The sequence below is a fragment of the Abramis brama genome (assembly GCF_963993115.1).
Source record: "Abramis brama genome assembly, chromosome: 25".
NCBI lineage: Eukaryota > Metazoa > Chordata > Actinopteri > Cypriniformes > Leuciscidae > Abramis > Abramis brama.
The window spans coordinates 23,744,275-23,763,887 of record NC_139987.1 but is presented as its reverse complement, the minus strand read 5'-3'; the positions used below and the strand labels follow the sequence as shown (position 1 = coordinate 23,763,887).

The window sequence follows — 19,613 nt, the reverse complement described above, 5'->3', positions numbered from 1 at the left end:
ACAAATGTCTTTTTTAGGTGAACTATCCCTTTAAGGCATACAGATTAAAACTGCATCTATTTTTGTGGTTCAGATAAGAAAGCATTCTGAAACTTGAAAGGGGAAGCTACAGTCAGTTAAAAATGCTGACAGCTTTACTTAACCATGCCTTTCCTATACGGACTGCTCTGGTAAGCACGCTTTCTGATCTGTTATACAACTACGCAACTGATCGAAATTTGGGGATTTTTTTGTTGTTGAAAAGTGCTCTAAATTTTTTTTTTTTTTTTTTTTTTTAAGAAACATTGATAATGATAATAAATGTTTTTGAGCACCAAACCAGCATTTTAGAATGATATCTGAAGGATAGTGTGACACTGTAATTGGCTGCTAAAAATTCAGCTTTCCATCACAGAAATAAATTAAAATTTTAAATATATCAAAATAGAAAACAGTTATTTTAAATTGTAATAGTATTTCAAAATATTTCTGTTTCACTGTTTTCTATTCATCAAATAAATGCAGCCTTGTGAGAATAAGACACTTTTTTCAAAACCATAAAAAAAATCTTACAGAGACAAAACGTTTAAAGTGTAGTGTACATATAAAAAAACATCAGTTCTATAATATTTTGGTTCTATAATAAGTAAACACTTTCACCATTTTATTTTCATTCCTTTCTATAACCTCTCTATACTCCCAAAACATATTTGTATCAGTATTTTTCTTGTTTTCCAGATAAAACTTGAGACGTTGAGGATGAGAGCATGCCATGAAACCTGTCCAGGTTGGCATATACCCAATTTGACTAGCTTTATTTTTTTTTAAACCAAGTGACAGAAGAATTTGCACTAAAATGCCATAGAGTTTGATTGGATGCAAACAAAGCCTTTGACACCAACAACAAAATATGTGTTTCTCCTCCAATTTTAGTTGATAGGGGTATTTTTTTCCACTGTGGTTAGTTTGCATTTAACAATGTAATTCCCTGCTCTTTGACTGTGCTTCAGAAACTAACTATGAATAATGGATTCTCTCAATCAATACGTCCTCTCATTCACAGGAGTCTCTCCACAATCTCAAGAAAATGATATTTGTGTTCATTTTGATATGTATCGTCCACTCGTCTCAAGGCCTCACCTGGGCTTGGAGAAAGCTTCCATGTGATGTGAAGCTTAACAACAGCTCTGTTGTCTTGGACTGTTCAGAAAGATTTTTGAAAAGAATCCCGAAAAACCTGATCTGGAATACAACTGAACTAGACTTTGCGAACAATGAAATACATTACCTCCCAAAGGATGCCTTCTGGAATCTGTCTAAAGTTACACAGATAAACCTCAGAAAGAATCAAATTGAAAAATGCCTTGATAAAGACCATGGGATTTTCTCAAGACTGGCTAACCTGGAGACTTTGCTACTCGACAATAATAAGATTTCAGCAATTCCTAGAGACCTCCCTCCTGGACTGCAACGGCTGAGCCTCAATTTGAACTGTATCAAGAAAATTGGACCATCAGACTTTGTAGGAACAAAGAAACTCAAAGTTTTGACATTAAATAAGAACTGCTATCAAAATGCAAGTATAGAACTGACAATTCACAATGAAACATTTCAACATTTACAACTAACTGTGCTAGAACTGTCCAGAAATAGAATACAGAAAATACCGTCTGCTTTACCCAGATCCCTCCAAAAACTCTCACTTCTCTTAAATAGGATTGAGCAAGTCCATGCCTCTGACCTGAACAGTCTAGCAAACCTGACAGTGCTTGATTTATCTGGAAACTGCCCTTTTTGTTTTACCGCTCCTTTCCCATGCACTACCTGTCAGACAAAGAATAACGCTCTACAGATTCATCCGGATGCTTTCAGTGAACTATCCCAACTGCAAGACCTACGACTGTCTGGAAATTCTTTACAAACAATCAACTCGTCATGGTTCCGGAATCTTACTATGTTAAAGTACTTGTATCTTTCCTTCAACTCATTGATTAGTGAATTTGAAAGTGGACAATTCTTCAGTGTCCTCCCACAAGTGGAAGTTGTAGATTTCTCATACAACAATCCATCTCAAACATTTTACCCAACAATTAAACTCTCAGAAGGTTTTGCTAATTTGAAATCACTGCAAGCACTTCACATGGAAGGCTACATTTTCCACAATCTTTGTGAGGAAGATCTCCGACCTCTCTTCGGTTTGAGAAACCTATCCGTTCTAAACTTGGGAGTCAACTTTCTCCAACATGTCAATCTATCAGTGTTCAGGAACTTTCACAACCTGTCTTTGATTTCGTTGATTGACAACAGGCTAACATTTACAAGTTCTATTCGCAGACAAGAGTGTAGAAGTGGCGTTCTTTCTGATGACGATGAGGGAAACCGCCGCGAAGGCCCCTACATTCACACAAATGAACAGTTCCGCAATTACCCACCGTTTACCAAACCTGAGTGTCTGGCAACAGGACCAGTTTTGGACCTCAGTAGGAACAACATTTACCACATCAATCCAATTTTATTCACAGGAGCAGAGAATATCACTTGCCTCAATCTTTCCTCTAACTTCATTGCGTCATATTTCAATGGTACAGAGTTTGCTCACTTTCCAAAGCTGAAGTACCTTGACTTGTCTCACAACAGAGTCTACATGCGTTCAGATTCAGCACTGAATGAACTGAAAGAATTAGAAGTTTTGGATTTGAGTCACAACAAACATTACTTTGAGGTGGCGGGTGTCAGGAGCACTCTGACATTCCTGGAAGACCTTCAGTTCCTCAAAGTGCTGAATCTCAGTTGGAATGAGATAAATACGCTGACCAATAAGACTCTGCGGAGCGACTCGCTGAAGGAGCTACAGTTTCAAGCCAATCGACTAGATATAATGTGGAAGAAGGACCGTGGATTCAAAGGTCTTTTTAAGTCTCTTTCAAACCTAACACACCTCGAGATATCATTGAACAAGCTTTCCGAAATACCGGACGATATTTTCAGCTATTTTCCATGTACGCTTAAATATCTTGGCATGAGCAGGAACACACTCGCTGATTTTGAGTGGGAACAGCTCAAATATTTACCCCAGTTGGAGACTCTGGATCTAAGCAAGAACAAATTGAGTAAAGTCACTAGAAAACTATCAAAACATACAAATTCATTGAGGGTCTTAGACTTGAGTCATAATCTGATCGTCACGTTGAATCACAGCATTCTCAAAAACAGCAAAAGCTTGATGATCCTTAATCTTGCTTTCAACCACTTAAAACATATCAGTGACACATCCTTCCAGACAGGTAACGATCACTACCTACGCACACTGAACCTGCAGAGAAACCCTATCCACTGCACCTGTGACCTTCTGGACTTCATTCTCTGGTTAGAGAAAAGTGACACAGTCCTTCCTCGTCTAGCAACGGACATCTTGTGCGACCTTCCGGAATCCAAAAGGGGACATCCAATGGTCAATCTGGACTTTAAAAATGCCTGCATCAACAATAGTATTGATCAAATCCTATATCTACTCACCTCATCTATCATCATTGCAATGATGTCTACAACTATCGCAATACATGTGTTCTACTGGGACATATCCTACATTTATAATTTCTGGAGAGCCAAAATTAAAAGTTATTACTTGAAGATGACTGACTGCACCTATGATGCCTTTGTTATGTATGACACCAAGGATCCAATGGTGGCAGATTGGGTACTGAACCACTTGCGTTTTGAGTTGGAAGATAAAGGAAGAGGAGTTCGCCCACTCTGTCTGGCAGAAAGAGATTGGACTCCTGGTACACCCATCATGGATAACCTGAACCAGAGCATACACCGGAGTCGGAAGACGATATTTGTGTTAACAGAGGGATTTGTTCACAGTGGGATTTTTAAGATAGCGGCTTTCCTGGCACAGCAAAAGCTTCTGGAAGAGGGCGTGGACGTGATGGTGTTGGTATTGTTGGAACCGGTTCTTCGGCAGTCAAGAATCTTAAACTTGCGGCGCTGCCTGTGTGGACATAGTGTGCTGGAGTGGCCCAGAAACCCAGCGGCGGAAGGCTGGTTCTGGCAGAGCCTGAGAAACGCAGTTAGGTTTGAGAGTCAAGGTGTACAAAGCAAAATGTTTAAAAATTACTTCAGCGGATGATGAACTGCTAAAAAAAAAAATACAACTTTTTTTTTGTTTAAATACTTCTTCCTCCTGAACCATTTGTGATTACCATTAACATTGGGGAAGTTTTCACATTTATTTGTATTTGTAAATGTATTGTTTAAAATTGGTATATTTATAAGTAAAGTGTTACTCATTATAAAAAATATCATACATTTTAAAGGAAAGTAATGTTTTGAGTTACTTTTGTGTTATTTTTTCCCCACCATCAGCTACCTGAAACTCTCTCTTCTCCAGAGCAAAAATGGGTTGAAAGAAAACTTTTCTTCCATTAGTATGAGACACACTCCCTAGAACTACATTCCCATTATGCTTTTACTACAACAACCGTCTTAATATATATCCCTATTTTTCTGTATATTGAAAAAATTTGTTCAGAAAATAAATTAAGAAAATAAAATCAACTAATTAAATAAATAGAAAGGTAATGCACATTGCATATTTGGAAAACGTAACAGTGATGTTATGGAGCAAATTGATCAAGTAATGCTTTGCTTTACTAATGACTAAATAATCTGATAAATGTAACATTTAACACATTACTCATTACCAAGTTCTTATCTAATGAAACCAATGTGCCATGAGATTTTCGCCATTCTGTTTCAAGAATACCTTCCCCACCAATGCAGTCACTTCCCTCTTAAACTAATTTTAACAACTTCCCATTAGTCTCAGTTATGGTGCAATCAGAGTCACATTTGTACAGGAAATACTGTGATGTACTTTATCACTCTAGAGAACGATACAGCGTGGTGACAGATTTTTATCAGTGCCTTTTGTGGACTCACATAGTTACGATACACAAACACACAGATACTCCAGCTCTCAACGTCCTTCCCTTTTTCATCTTTTATTCATCATGAAACCAGTGATGAAAAATTCATGACTCCAGGCAATGAAATGAATGCAAAATGAAAACTGTGGGTGTATAAAAAAAAGGGTGAGAGAAATAATGTCTCTATCTAGGGTGACGCTGACACAAGGTGCGGATCACAGCGAGGGCAGCGGGTTCTGGAGAACAACTCTGTTGCTAACTCTCTCTATGGTAATAAAGTAGATAAACTTCTGATGGACCAGTTTCATTTCCAGCATTACGAGAAGCTAGGCTACAACACTGTGTGCTTGCTGAACAATATTGGACAGTATGATGAGCTTAACTGACCAAAAATCGCACATCTACTTGGGGGGGATCCATGAGAAAGAAAGCAAAAATTTAGGCCCTAAAGTACATCATATGCAGGGGCGGTTCTAGAGGCGGGGCCACAGGGGCCCTGGCCCCTGCTGAAATCTGATTGGCCCCTGATTGGCCCCCGTTCCTAGGGGTTGGGGGAAAAAATCGGTTCTTAGATGCATCGCGATGCGGACGTGGACGATTCTGAATCGATTCACAAATGTCAAAAAAATGTCAAATGTCGATTTTCTAAAAAAAAAATATATATATTTTTTCTAATAACGTAATATTGACGGAACGCAAAAGGCGGAACTCTAAAGCGGACGTGCAGTGCGCGGACAGTCTGTGGCGCGCACATAACAGAGACGCGCACATAACAGACGCATGATGGCTGAGCGCCAAATTCGAACGGCACCCTCTTCGTTAAAAGCTAACGTATGGAAAATTGGCAATTTCATTGTTACCTTTAGTATTTTTTGTATGAGAGCTGCTTTCTGTATTGTTTAGTTTTCACATCAATATGCTGTAAACCGATCTGTTATACCTACGTTATACTGCCCTGCAATATGTGCAATGCCAGTCACAAAAAGTTAAATTTTGACTGTGCTCTCTGCAGATGTTCATTCACTTTTTTTGTATAAGCTGTTTTTGATTGTGGTATACAGCAAACAGTTCAAGTCATAATTCTTTATTATTTAGTTGTGATTAAGAGCGGCTTTGTATGTTACTAATTATTCAGAATATGCATAAGTCCACAAACATTATGTTTGTATGAGAGCTGCTGGTACATAATTCTATATTTTTGAACGAAAACGGTTTGTGAATTTGCTACAGCAAAATGTTTTGTTTTTTTTGTCTGAAGGATTATATTGCTCATTGGAAATAACAAGAGGATGTTGGTTAGAAGTCTATGATTAAGAATATGCTGAAGTTTGTATTAATTTACTACAAGTACGCTGCTAGTACAGGCACACATTTATTTTCCTGTTGGTTCTTTGCAATGTTGGGACAAATGCTGGCAAATGTAACCTTACAGTTGACTTGCCAAATCACTTCCATTTGTTTTATTAATAAAATTAATATAGGAAGTATTGTAAGTAAGTTCGTTATGGGTCATCATAAATACTTTGCTTTAAAAGTACCAAGTAGTAAAAAAAAAAAAAATTTTTTTTAATAATCTATAATTGTTACCCTCTGAATCTAATCGAATCGTAAAGTGCCTAGAGATTCCCACCCATCAATCGTCGACGAGAAGAGCAACCGGAGAATTCTTCACAACGATCACAGATGCAATTCCACCCACAAACAATTAACAATAATTTACTGTTTATAAGCGACGACATGATTATGAAACTTAAAAGGTGGAATTCAGAAAGAAGTGCATTGTGTCCTTTATGCACAGTATAAATAAATGAAAAAAAAATCATTAAGAACTTTACTGGCTCATATTTTTTTATTAGAGCGTTTGAAAAGGAATGACTGCCGAAATGTATTTGCAGCGTACTGAATAAATTATTTTGTGTGCTTGAATGTACCCTGTATTTGGCCCCTGAATGTAACATGTGGCCCCTTAATGGCCCCTGTTACAGAAAAATCCTAGAACCGCCACTGATCATATGGAATACTTTCATGAATAAATGAAGTAAACTTAAAGTCTATAAATAATCAATGGTAAAAGCAAGGGAAAATAGTGTAGTTCCAATTAAGACCACAGAAACCGTATATCTAAGAGCTGACAAGACCCATATGGTTATAGCCAGAGCCATAATCACATTTGAATAAACCACAGTCAATTCATACATTAAAATATTAATTTCATGTTGGACAGGTCTATCTAAAAAAATCTAGTCACATTGAAATTATAAATAAAAATGGTTATGTTTGGAATAGCTTACTACCATAGTAATTTTGTTTGCTAGTATGAAATATGTAAAACAAAAAAAAACAATATAGTATACTAATGTTTAAAACACAGGCCTTATTATTGTATATGGCATAGGCCTACTGTTAATTCACATAAAAAAAATTAAAAAACGAAACAGTATTAAGTGTAACTGCGCAGTAACCAGTACTAGCATTCCATTCCGAACACAACCTTTGATTGTTGCATTGTGCTTACCTCAGATGTTTACACAAAGTTTGCCACAAGAATGATGTAGGAGGACAGAGCCGTTCTGCGCATGACATGTAGCCTTTAGAGACGGTTGGTCTTCAGTGATGTGATGTGAATGCAGGTAAGTGTACCTCAATCCGTGTATCACGGATTTACCTCCCTTGCATTGGGTTGTTTCAAAGGGCGTAAACACAGTGTTGGTTTGGACAAGCCTGGGTAATAGGCTACTCCATTGCTTAAACCTAAAAATTAAGCGTCCAGTTTTGCAAATGACTCAGAATTTGATATGCTGCCTGCACGCTCATTTAGCCTACAGTAGGCTAAACTCCCGCCAATTTAAAAAAAAAAAAAAAAAAAAAAGCCGCGTGGGCGAACGCCTGGGCAGCGTTATCGAAAATGAAAAAAAGGGGGAAAATGTAATTTTGTTTTTAGTGGACGACCGCGGCTATCATCGTTTTGATATTAATGATAAATATGAAGCAGCCAATGTCAATCTGGTAATAGATACATTTATCTCAACAAACTTTTCTCACCCATCTTTCTACACAGGCTGAACAACCACGTACGTAAATACGTACATAACTTTTTTACACTAGTAAGATAGTAAGATCTTTTGAAATCTTAAGATAACTTTTTATTCCAGCCATATTTGCAAATTGCAACTAAAGTAGGCCTATAGTAAAGTAAAGTATTATTTTATGGAAGCTTGTTTCCGACACGGAATCTAACAATTTAAAAGATAATTGCGACTTTTTATCTCACACTTCTGACTTTTTTCCTCACAATTATGAGGAAAAAAAATTGTTAGGAAAAAAAGTCAGTATTGTGAGATAAAAAAGTCTGATTTGCCAGATGGTTTCACAGACAAGGCTTAAACCTAGTTTCCATAATTATTAGATAATTTGTAAATAAAATACAAGATACTATGAACTTGGCTCAGCTTATCGTTGCCTGCATATGCAGTACAGTACAGTACCGTACCGAGCTCCAGGGAGTGTGAACGTCACACACTCCCTGGAGCGCCAGCTGTCAGTACACAGATGCCGGCCCCATAGGAACCTACACTGACCCCAGTGGTGGATGCACAGAGCCAACCAGCACACAGCTTCTGTGTAATGAGACAGGGCCTTTCCCTGACAGTCCACCCCTGAGTGAATACTGCGCCTGACATACAGCCACAAAGCGTGATGGTAGTCGTTTGACAACTCCCTCGTCACAAATTCAGAATACGAGCACAAACAAAATGCTCTCTCTCTATTCATTACCATTGTTCTGTAAGTTGCTGGGACTCCTTCTGCTTGTGTTGTTGAGTTTTGGGGCCCGCTGAGACTTGAATGAGGGTGAACCCCACTGTAGTGTGAACATGAGTGTGTGTGGTCCTCCTGGCTTTTTAATTCTGCATTATTAAAGAGAACATGCTAGTGGCTAATTAGGCATTGATGCACCCCCCTCTCTTCTCATCGCAGAGTTAGCATCTCTCTGGTAAACTGATTGCTTACGTTGAGTTTCGTGCCGTTTCGCTGACATTGACCCCCGCCACAACGCTCCAGATGCCATGCTGCGACGTGACTGGAAAGGCAGAGCAGGAGCTTGGAGGCTCTTATTCATTTCATTGGTTCATCAACGGGCCAATTAAATCAGTAAAAACATAGAAAATTAAATGCGTGACTAAGTTGTTGTGCCTTTACAGCCTTATTTTGTATAATTATTTTGGGTTTTTGATCTTGGTTTCTAGTCATATCTAAATTTTTTTTAAATAAAAAACAAAATCTTTACATGTTAACTTTAAGATTATTTTCTTGTTCATATAGATTTTTAAATCAAAAACATTGGTGAAACCTGTCAGCACATGCCCAGCTCATATTTCACTAATAAGAAATTATATTTTACATAAAAATAAAGCCTTTATTTAAGCCAAGATTATTTCGAATTTTTGCATTATTTTCATGTCAATTAATCACCCCAATCTTGATGCATCTTTTTTTTCCTATACATGACTAATTTTTTCACACTGTGTGACTAATGCATTTTATTTTTTTTATTTTTTTTGGATTTAAATGTGAAATGTGACTTGGAGGTATTTTCATGAGATTTATCATTTACTTTATGAGTCGATTTGTTTTTGTGCTTTAATCAATTATAATAAAAAAAATCCATGCTAAACCGTGCGTCGATTTAAACTAAAACTTAAGATTCTTTTTCCTATTTAAGGCTGGATTTGTCTATTGGGAGAAAAGTGTTTTCCCATGGATATTGGGGTTTGCAGGAAAATTAGCATGTTTTAGATATAGCCAATGGCAGTCGACTCTATTATAAATTTAATATAGAGGGCATTCCTGAGAGACACACAAGATTTCTTTCCTTTTCTCGCTCTCTTTCTTTCTCTTTGAGTGTTTTGATTTGAATATCCTAAGGTGCCATGACCTGAGAAAGTATTAATGGCATCAGTGCTACTTTAAGTGGGTCATTTGGAGGTTCAGACGTATGAAATGCTGTCGCATTCTGGGGCAAATTGCTGCATGGCATGCACATCTTTATGAGTGAACCAGACCATGTTACAGATTTGGAACGGATTTATTTCAACTCTTACTATTATTTTGATAGTTCTTAATAGGGAATTATTGCAGGATAGACAACCATTTGAAGTGTATCATTAATGGTGTTTGTTAAGGGTAACACTACTTTTTTATTATTATAGTTTTTTGATACAGACATGAATGATACCTCAATACCTACTATCAGCTCAGATAGTCATGTGTCATATGTCATTTTAAAGGTATCGTGGAGTAGAAAACAACAAACATAATTGTTTTGGGCTTTGACTAAACTTGAGCGAGTTTTTGTACGTGAAGCCCTGCAAGACCCATATAACAGATGCAGCATTTATGTCACGTTTTTGTATGTAACTTCATAAAAAATGATCAGATTGTGGAAAATAGTACATCATTGTTTACAGCATGATTAAATAGAGCCCAAACTTACCATAATTCATCACTTATATCTAAATGTATTCCTCATGGAGTTATAACGCAAATAAAACCCAACAGATGTAGCTAAAAAAAGGTAGGCTAGCTTTCACATGTTGTTTTCACTCATAACTTTATGAAACATGCATAGATCGTGGAAAATCCCGATTAAAACCAGCCCAAACTCAACATAATCCATCACTTAAATATATTCCTCATGGAGTCATACACATGAGACTCATAGAGCCTTGTATACAAAAATAGCATTCATGTGGCGTTTTTTGCTTGTAACTTCATGAAACATGCACAGATAATGGAAATGATGGCCAATTATTATTTACAGCAGATTCACACGATTAAAAAGAGTAGCAGAACTTCACCAAAAAAATATTTTCCTCCTACCTTATTTCCTTCCTGAGATATTGCATATCAAATAAGAAAGATATGTGAAATTTGCCTTGAGTTTACTGAGGAGTGAAGGATCATCACGCTTGCTTCAGGCTCTGTGACGATCTCAAAAACCTTCAAACGTGTTATTCAGCTGAGCTATCTGTATCAGATACTACTGGGACTGGAACAGCACTGAAAAACCACATGCTTTTGTTTCATGTTTGTTTGCTGAATTTTGTGGATGCTGTTTTGGTGTAGGAATTCATGTAGCAAAAGATAAAATGTATCAGTCAATTAATATCTCTTCCCTCGCACATTTTTCTCTCAAGAAAAAAAGGCTCCAATAATCTCATAAAGTCTCTAACTTAAATTTGCGATGAAATATCTACAATCAAAATTCGAAACATTACTTATCAATTTCTCCCAAGACCAAATTTATTTATATATATTATATATACCAAAACATATATGTATAGCCTACAGAATATTCTCTAATAATAATGGATTTAATGTCATAATCATAACCATAAACTAACAAACTTTTTGACAACTTAAAAACTAACTGTTTTCTAATAGTTACATTTCATGATCAATCTACATTTTGCAGCTATCTACACAGTGACTGATATTAGTATAATACAGCATTTAATTAAATGTAGAGATTAAGATATATCCTTTATCTATGAATGAAACCATTCAATATTTTTAAGTGTTGATTTTTGTACTATCATTTAGTGGTGCTAAAAATGTCTGTCCATTTCATTTTCTAAATTCAGATAGTGAACTGCACTAACATGCTGATGGATGGATGGATGGATGGATGGATAGATAGATGGATGGATGGATAGATAGATAGATGGATGGATGGATAGATAGATAGATAGATAGATAGATAGATAGATAGATAGATAGATAGATAGATAGATAGATAGATAGATAGATAGATAGATAGATAGATAGATAGATATAAACTACTAAAGATAATATAGGGGGTTATTTCCAATAACCTCCCCTCATATTTCTCATCTCATCTGTTTTTACTTTTGTCTTCACACTTGCTCTCTCGCTCTCTCTCTCTCATGTTAACCTGTCGATGGCGTGTGCGGTGTGACTCTGACCTCCATCTGCCCATATGTGACTCTTCACCCTCCCACGAGACCCCTGCGCTCCGTTCTGACAGCTCGTGATTAATTACTCACCCTTATGATTCATGCCTTAGAAATATTTCACAATAATGGACAACAGGTGGTCCTTCAGGACATTATTTTAAAGGCGCATGTGTGTGTGTGAACCTGCTAGAATATGTATTCGGATGATGATGGAATGTGTGTATGAATGGTGATATATGATGATTTGATTTAACTTTCGGTGGTCTAGTCTCCACTTTTTGTTACTCACTAAAATGTTTTCAAGAACTTCACATTTTTGAAAGAAGAATAAAAGTCATCAATTCATTTTTGTACTTTAGTTTTAATCCAACACTTTCTTCTATCTGCGTTAAATATGCAGAGAAAACTATAACTAAGACATTTATAGGTTGATTCTCATGAAATTCCCATGCAAATAATACTGTGACTGTGGAACATTGCTGTTTTTAAGCATCTCGACATTTTTCAACCAATTGTGTGAGTTTGAGAAACCTGTTTGAAAGCAATTATTATTTTTGCAATTCCATTCGGTGGCAGTAGTGGTGCAGAAATGACACAATTAAGCTTAAACATTTTCTGAAGAAAAAATTAGTTGTCCTTTCCTTGCACATGCAATGTTGGAGTGTGCTCGAAAATGTTCAGTATTTGCTCTTTCTTTGCTGCTACAGTATGAGTGCTTTATAGGGTGCTCCAGGTGGTTTCTAGGGTGTTTTAGATGGTTGCTATGGATCTCCAAGGGGTTGCTAGGGTGTTCTAGATGGTTGCTATGGATCTCCAAGGGGTTGCTAGGGTGTTCTAGATGGTTGCTGGGGTTTTATAGGTTGTTTATAAGTTGTTGCTTTTCACCCGTTTTATCATCCACCACTCGAAAACTGTAAGTCCAAAAAGAAGCTTAACAGACAAGCAAATTGAGCACAAACGGTGTAGGATGAGCTGCATGCAAACTTTTAACACTTGAGGCTTATTCACACCAAAGACGATAACTATAACAATTAACAATTGTTAAAAGTTTTAATAATCATTCTAATTGAGAACAGTGAAGTCCACACCACAACTATAACGATAACGACAGAAAAACGATATCATTGGAATCAATTTCGGAACGATTATTTTTCCAGCTGACGAATGATAAAAACATTGACAGCCAATCAGAATCCATCCTGCTGTAAAGAGCTCGAGCGTTTAAAGCGACAGACGACAAAACTGCAGCTCTGGTGTGGATGCTAATATAGTTATCGCTATAGTTATGGTTAATATGAATAGATATAATAGATATGACAGTAAGTATATGATATAGAGGTATTAATAATAGGGATGCTTGTCTTAGCAAACCAGTAATACCTAATTATTTAATTTAATAGTAAGTATTTTTATTATACTAATATATTTCAATAGTAAAACGATCCTTTTTAAAATGATAAATATTCTTAAATTCCCCTTGAATGAATTGAAACGTCCTGTCAGACATAAAAATGCACTGTGTTTTGTGTTGCAAAGTCTTTTGTGGATTGACACATACACACACACACACACAGTCACACCTCATGACTTCATTGTCTCCTTCATGTGTGATCTGTTGGAGGGCCTTTCATTTGCATCGCCCAGGGCAAAGTTTCCCTCTGGCAGTGATCCGCGGATCCGGCTGGGCCGCTCACCTCTGTGTGATGAATCCTGCTGCTGCTCCCCCAGACACTGGCACACGGAGTTCAGCTCTGACAGCTCACACACAACACCACTCTTCATTTAGCTCGTTCAGATACAAAGCCTCAGGAAAAATCATAGCTGAGATCGCTTTAATGCCTTACCGTCATTTATTTTCCTTTTGAACAACATGCATCGTTCACAATAAGCACAAGAATGTGCTTTAAAGTCGGATGTTGTGACTGCCTTTTCTTCCCTGTTGTGATGTATATCTGAGTGAAACGGCTTCTCGAACAAGAAAATGTAGGGCAGGATTTTCTTTTGTCCATCAGTAATTGATTGCATGGTTGTGGTTTGGTATTGGTGGATCTCATTTGAGTGACAGGTTGCCCCGCCCTCACGCCAGTAAACACATCATCAGAGATAAAAATAGATGTCGCTGCAATAGGAGGGAAAGATTTTTTGAATAAAGATTACGAGGACATTTTTGAAAACGAATGATGTCATTTATATTAAATACTGCAATATTCTAATATTTTAAAAGGAAACAAGAATTGTCTATTTTGATTTCATGCTGACTTTATGCAAGTAAATAATGTTGACTTTAAATGAAACTCCACTGAGCAATAAAATATTCCACTTAGAGTTACATCAATGTCATACCTGCATGACAGATGTACCAGAACGCATATCAAATCTCATTATATTTCATTTCTGATGCGTCAAAAAGGCAAGCGGCAAATGAAGCGGATCAGTCTGTGGGTGTTTGTCGGATCTATTAACAGCACAAGCTCTGATAATAACCTCTCTGTGTTGAAGGGAAAAAAATCTCCCTCTTCTCTTTTATACCAAGGACAAGCACGTGGCACGACTGGTTCAGACATACAGAATCCATTTCAGAGAGCCTGGAGGGTGAACAGACAGCGCAGGTTCATTCAGAGAGCAGACTCCATAATACCCCGCAGAAGTTATTCTGCAGACTTCCAAACATTGGCATTTGAGGAATACGGATGAGTGGAATGCATAAGTTCTACTAAGAACTGTTTAGTTCTTTAGTAAACAATGTCAAAGTGTTACTTGCAATGTAATGCATTATTGTTGAATTGTATTTTTTTTTTTTTTACTTTAATAGTATTGAATATTAATTGCATCAACTTCTAGGTGTAATGTAGTTTCTCAGTCGTCAGGGATGTTGACTCTTGAGATGCGTCAATGTCTCCTCATTGTTAATTCCTCCTTTTTTGACATTCTTCTGTTCATGGAGGTTGCACTGCAACCATATTTTTATTTCTGAGAGAAAGAGAATCGCCTCACTCCTAATGTATTTCTCAGTCAAGTCGCATAGAAGATACCACATGACTCCAGAATGAGGTCTTTTGAAGGCCAGTGGTTCCTTAATTAGAAAGAGATTCGACTTCAAAGAAGCAGAAAGTGGATTAATGCATGTCTGTGCCGAGAAGCAGGAGAGGTGAATGGGGATCCATTTTAAAAGTTTGGAGAAAACTTCATTGTAAAGTCATGATCTTTGTTTTTGGAATTAATTAATGTCGGAAAAGTAGAAAAGGAGGTGTTAAAATGATATCTCGACTGTTTGAAAGTGTATTTGTCATGTGTTGGGTTTAACTGTAATATTAATGTATTAAATATAAAGTGATAATGAGGACAGATTGCATCTTAGCTTGAGAATTATAATTGAATCAAAAGCAAATGTGCTATTTTAACAGTCACTATCATCACCTTCTATTTGGTGTCAGTTTGAGTGGATGTTTGAGCATGTGTGTGCGTGTTTGTGACACTAATGAGTGGGCTGCCGACAAGCTGTTGTCTAAAAAGTTGTGGGCCCCCCAGTGCGTAAAACTGTGTTAGAGCCGCGGATAATCCCATGACCCTGCAATGACCTCATCAATACACTTACCTTAATATTAAACTGTATACTGTCTTTTAAAACACTGATTTTGGAGTGTCATATTTGATACATTTGTAGGCAATGCAGTTGAATCGGGCTGCATTGATTTCAATGACCAAAAATGTAGCTGAATTAATGTTAAGAACATTGCGCAGACACCATATTCAGCACACATGGTTTGTGGAGACCGTAACTAGAGGCTAATTCATTCTTAATGTTCTTGTGCATGGGTTGATTGGTCCATAGGAACGCATGTCATTATCAGGCCGTCTGGAGCGGATTAGGGACGATGTTCTGTGCAAGACGATGGGCATTACGGGGAAATCCATGTTTACTTCATTAGGAGGATTACTATAGTTGGGAGATCCGAGGAGAGAACATTCTATCAACGCTAATTACTAGTATGCCAACATGTCACACACCGGTGATTTAGTTAAAGCGTTACTGGGTTAAACTGGGGATTCTGGACTACAGCTTGTTATATTCACCATTTTGTTTTTAAAGGGATAGTTCACCCTAATATGAAAATTAATTAATCATTTGCTCTCCGTTGTTTTAATGCCGTATGCCCTTCTTCTTTTTTATGGATCACAAAAGGAGAATTTTCAACAAACAAATGTCGCGCTCGTCTCTAATGCCAGTGAATAGCATCAAGCTTTTGAAAAAAGATGCAAAAGTAACACAGAATGGTCCGATGCTACACGTGTCGTATATCCCATACGATAGGGTTTGGTGAAAAACAAACCGAAATTGAATGTCTTAAAATCTTAACTTGGCCGCTGGTCTTCAGTGAACGCGTTTGTGTGACTCTTAGCACCGCAGTTCACTCCGCTTCGCCCAGAAAAAGCACACAAGTTCTGAGAAATCCAGATTAACAAAAACATAAAACGCCTAGAAATTCCAAAAAAGTATCCTTGTACTTTCCTCACTGAGTCAAATATCTCCTTGTCTGATAACAGTCAGAATGAGAGTTGACAGATGTGACCGCGATAACTTTTTGTTATGACGAACACAACAGATATATATAGATCAGGGAAGAAGGTGTATGGATTGCATGTCTTTGGAATATATGGCACGTGTCGCATCTGAACATTCATTGATACTTTTGCATATTTTTTAAAAAAAAGCTTGATGATGGTCACTATTCACTGCCATTATATGGACAAGTGCGAGCAGGATTTTTTTTAAATTCTCTTGTGGTCTCTTGTGGTCCATAAAAGAAAGAAGGAGATACGGCATTAGAACAACACCAGGGTGAGTAAATAATGACTTAATTTTCGTTTTAGGGTGAACTATCCCTTTAAGTTGTTGAGTCTTTTGTAAAAATCACTTAGGGGTGAATTGCAGGTAAATTGGGACACATTTTACCATTGAGATGACTGGGGAAAAACATCCCAATTATCCTGACTTAACCCCAAGTAACAAAAGCCTTTATGATGTCATCTTCCAGGTATAGTGACATCATTTTGATGGCAAAGCAACAGAACAAGCATCACTAAATTAGCAATGGATTTAATGAATTCTGTGTGGATGGAAATCATATATTACATTTTTAAAATAATTTCACCATTTTGGTTTTAAGCTGATTAGTCTTTTGTAAAATCGCTTAACAAGAGCCTTGACATCATCTTCCAGGAAGTGACATCATTTTGGTGGCAAAGCAACAGCACAAGTATCAGTAAGTGTTACCAATGGATTTGATGAAATATGTGTGTTCTTGTGTATCTGGTAACTAACAAAAGCCTTTATGATCTTCCAGGAAGTGACATCATTTTGGTGGCAAATCAACAGTACAAGCATCAGTAAGTCTTATCAATGGAATTCTGTGAGTTCTGAAACTTTCATACTGTAGAAATACTTGATTAAACGCAAGCATATTCATTTTATTTTTAAGTTACAGAGTCCAAATGTGCTGCAGATGAGGACTGACCCAGTTATCATTATCGTTTTAAACTGCAGAACACTATTTTTGCATGTCTTAAACAAATGCATATCATATGTTTCTTATATTCTTATGCAACGTTGAAAAATCAGTGGCAGTTCTGTCCATGTTCATGTGTGTAACTTGTAAAACAGATTATGTTTGAATAGAACGCTTGGACAATTAAAACATGTATCAGATGCATTCAGGCCAAGTTAAAAAATGAACAAAGGCTGATAATGGGCCAGACAGTGAAGTGCTCTGTAATTACACCAGCGGGACATAATTGACTGGGAGAAGAAGAGACGATGTCTGATAATCAGCGAGCAACAAAAGAGCAGGTATCTCTGATCGTCCGAGAGACAAAGACAAATTAACCTTGTTGATCAAAGATTGCTTGCTAAGATCGGGATGTAAGAATGGGCTTCTTTTTCGATTCAAGAGTAAGAGTATGAATTAATTTAGCCACATACTAGCTAATATTGTGAAATGTTATTACAATTCAGAATAACTTTTTTTTTTAAACCGCAATGTATTCCTGTGATGCAAAGCTGAATTTTCAGCATCATTACTCCAGTCTTCAGTGTCACATGATCCTTCAGAAATCATTCGAATATGATGATTTGCTGCTTAAGAAACATTTCTAATTATTATCAATGTTGAAAACAGTTGTGCTGCTTCATATTTTTATGGAAACCGCATGCGATACATTATTTTCAGGATTATTTGATGAATAGAGAGTTCAAAAGTACAGCATTTATTTAAAATAGAAATCTTTTGTTATATTTAAAGGCACACAATGCAAGATTTGTACCTTATTATAACAGCTTAGAAATCATTTTGATGGTAAACGAACTCTTAGTAGTAGGAGGGCGAATCATCCCGATAGCAAAGCAGGGCAAAACCAGTAATGCAAGTTTGAGAGGTGGCGCCACGCCAAATCTCGCGAGAAACACGACTTGCCGACGTCACACACATCAACAACATATGAAGCAGCCTCTATGGAAGACACTAGCACGCATTTCAGACGTGAATCATGGCAGAGTCGACGAAGAAAGCGCGGTCGGAAGAGTGCAGACACGGCTCTGCGTGAGTGGTATTTACGACAGTAACGTTAAACACAAGTACTCTGTTTGAGAAAAACGGAAACTGCATAGTGTGCCTTTAAGCCCCTTTATCCTCACTTTTAATCAATTTAATGTCCTTGAATAAAAAAAATATTAATTTCTTTCTAAAGAAAAGAACAACTTTTTAGTACACCTTTAAATTCAAACAACAACTTCTGCATCCCGTTTGCTACCAATCTGAATTGAATTGGAATTTAAAAGCCATTCTCATAGATGTCCGTTGGCTGTAAATCTAGTCTGCCATCCGACTTAAAATCCACTTAGGACATAGTACGTGGATTCTGCAAGTGAGCTAATGAAGCCAGGCCAAGGAATACAATAAAGACTGCATTAAAGTCTTAAACTAGGATTTGGAGTTCCCTTCGATTTCTGTGCTAGAAAGCCTATTGTCCATACTGGATTCTATGGATGACGTCCTGTTAACTTGATTCATTTAGACAGCATTCCTGTCTCCAGATTGTGCCGTAAGCCCCCTTTCCTAGTATTCCTGCTCTATATGTCTTTACAGGTTGCTAATCCAAATAAGTCCAATAAGACTTTAATGCTGCCCATGACAGGAAGACCCATATTTACATGCCCCGTGACCTTTAAATCTGATCTTTAATTTTGCTGACATAGCCTACTTTTTTATTCATATTTGCAGGACATCACATCTGCACTCAGAAACCACAGCTTTCTTAGCACTATTCTACTCACAAGTGTCTACACGTTTGCATTCCCACACTAGCTCCTTGGACACAGTTTCCTCTGACAGCCGTACCCTTGATCCGAGCACGTATACTAACTTCCAACAAAGAAGTGCCGTGGCCATCAGGAATCCCCCTGTGGATGAGCCTGTGCTTTATTCTGAGCTCCAGTTCTCCTCACGGGTCCCCAGGCGCCGCCGGGGTCACGGCTAGCCCAGGCACGGAGTCAGCGATTCATCTGAGGTGCCACGAGTTCATGATCCACCTCAGGAGGAGACCCACACATGATGAGAGAGGTGCGGGGTCACGGAGTTCACACAGACGGTCGCAATAACTAGAGACTCTGGCTGTCAGACTCCACACGGAAGAACACACACAGGTTATCTGGGGAGATGCACAGACTTCACAC

The 19,613-nt window shown here is 37.4% G+C and overlaps 1 protein-coding gene across 3 annotated transcripts; it reads left to right on the top strand.

The window, feature by feature from the left end:
* The first annotated feature begins 9 nt into the window (after positions 1-9).
* Positions 10-4,281, top strand: tlr8b (toll-like receptor 8b). 3 transcript variants are annotated; one of them, XM_084104970.1, is made up of 3 exons: positions 123-170; positions 718-766; positions 1,043-4,281. In XM_084104970.1, exons 2-3 carry the CDS (start codon positions 752-754, stop codon positions 4,109-4,111), a joined length of 3,084 nt encoding a protein of 1,027 aa, XP_083961096.1. In that variant the 5' UTR covers positions 123-170; positions 718-751; the 3' UTR covers positions 4,112-4,281. The 3 variants fall into 3 exon arrangements, with proteins under 3 accessions (XP_083961095.1, XP_083961096.1, XP_083961097.1); XM_084104969.1 differs by lacking the exon at positions 718-766 and having other exon boundaries at positions 10-170; XM_084104971.1 differs by lacking the exon at positions 123-170 and having other exon boundaries at positions 739-766; positions 990-4,281.
* The last annotated feature ends 15,332 nt before the right edge of the window (positions 4,282-19,613 follow it).

What these genes read in the sequence shown, in the direction of transcription:
- tlr8b (XM_084104969.1), top strand. Translation starts at nt 123, where the DNA reads ATGCTGACAGCTTTACTTAACCATGCCTTTCCTATACGGACTGCTCTG. An exon ending in TTCCTATACGGACTGCTCTG is followed by an intron (nt 171 to 1,042) that starts GTAAGCACGCTT and finishes TCTCATTCACAG; the next exon opens with GAGTCTCTCCACAATCTCAA.